At 47.8% G+C, this 1,474-nt stretch overlaps 1 protein-coding gene across 1 annotated transcript; it reads right to left on the bottom strand.

The window, feature by feature from the left end:
- Positions 1–307: 307 nt before the first annotated feature.
- On the bottom strand, positions 308–1,220 carry LOC306755364 (transcription factor HES-2-like; the record flags this gene model as incomplete). The annotated part of the gene is made up of 3 exons (XM_079239725.1): positions 1,034–1,220; positions 748–931; positions 308–636 (listed from the first exon to the last, which is right to left on the bottom strand). The coding sequence occupies exons 1-3, from the start codon at positions 1,121–1,123 to the stop codon at positions 308–310; spliced, it is 603 nt and encodes a 200-aa protein (XP_079095851.1). The 5' UTR covers positions 1,124–1,220.
- Between the last annotated feature and the right edge of the window lie 254 nt (positions 1,221–1,474).

Raw genomic sequence — 1,474 nt, 5'->3', positions numbered from 1 at the left:
ACAGACCAAAGTACTTTTAAGTCCAGTGTGCAACCCTCAAACAAAGTAACCCTTGGGGTTTTACAAAAGTGTTGTCTACAACCCGCGTCTTTGAAACCCCAAAGAGGATTGCGTTATAAAAAAAAAAAGTTCATAAATCCAGTTTCTTTAAGATCTGTGCTCGCGTCCACTGGCATTAAATATGTCACAGATTAAGTTACTATACAGCAGTTACAACCATTCTTCTTCTTTGCTAAGGCTACTAATATAAATTTAAATGGGAACAGCTCAAAATAAATAACAAACACATGATAAATGTCCACTGAGTCTACCAAGGTCTCCACATCGCGGCGCTGACAGGCTGTGGGCCTGACTGCGCTCGACTGGGAACCACGGCGCCCACGCTGCGGGATGGGTTCTCTGGTCTGGAGCCAAAACTGGATTTGAGGCTCATGAGTCTCTGTTGGATCTGAGGCAAGGTTCTGGAGCTCTGGGCGCAGCAGTTCAGGCAGGTTGGGGTGACGTTGGTGGACATGGACTGCTGGACAAAATCGTGCACCCGCTGGCACGCTTCTTGGTCCAAGCTCGTTTTGGGAAGCAGAGTGGAGACGCGCTGGAGACAAGCCTTGTAACCTTCTCTGTAGCTGTCTGCGGAGTCTAGAGGGAGAAGAAAAGATATGTGATCAGTAACTTGACTTTCATATCAGCCTAATTGTAAAATAAGAGGAATATTCTTGTTTGTGCTGTTTGCACAGAAATAACGCTCACCTTTAACAGGAGTGGAAGGAAGATCTCTGAGGAAACGGACAGTCATTTCCAGGATATCAGCTTTCTCCAGTTTGGAGTAGCGCGCGTTGTCTTTGCCAACGAGGGGCAAAATGAGGCTCTTCAGATGGTTGAGGCTGTCATTGATGCGAGCTCGTCTTCTCTTCTCCAACAGGGGTTTCAAAGTCTAGAGGAAATAATCAAAAGCGGTCATTCAGCTGTCTTGTTGCAGAGACAAAACTGGAAAAGAATTGCACTGATCCAAGTCGTAGTTAATTTCCCCCCTTACCTTTCTGAGTTCGTTGGCTTGTTTTCTCTGGGCCACGGTGGACCTCGCAGGAAGAGGCTGACTGGCCTCAGCAGTAATACTGGGACTCATTTCGTTTGCTGTTTGTTGCCGTGCTTTTTGAGGGGGAGATACTTTCTCTCGGAGATGCTGCGCTCAAGTGTGCCGCAGAGGTGGAGAGCCTCCTATTTATGTGGCACATGGGCTTCAGAGGGGAGGGGACTCAAGCCACTAGCTGACGGGTGAATGGGGTGGGGAGGGGGAATCACAATGCCCCTGGGAAGATGTTTTTAGCTCCTGTCTGGCCCATCTGGTCCCTTTGGGGCCTTGCCTGTACGCTGGCATGCGGGTTTTCGTGATCATGATGCGCTTTTCTCGTTTAAAATTTGAGAATTTAACGTTCATCCTAGATCTTATTACACATTGGCCTTGTGAACAAAAGCC

The sequence above is a fragment of the Telmatherina bonti genome, assembly GCF_933228915.1.
Source record: "Telmatherina bonti genome assembly, chromosome: 4".
Lineage (NCBI taxonomy): Eukaryota > Metazoa > Chordata > Actinopteri > Atheriniformes > Telmatherinidae > Telmatherina > Telmatherina bonti.
Note: the sequence above shows the minus strand (reverse complement) of the source record. Positions and strands in the feature narration are given on the sequence as shown.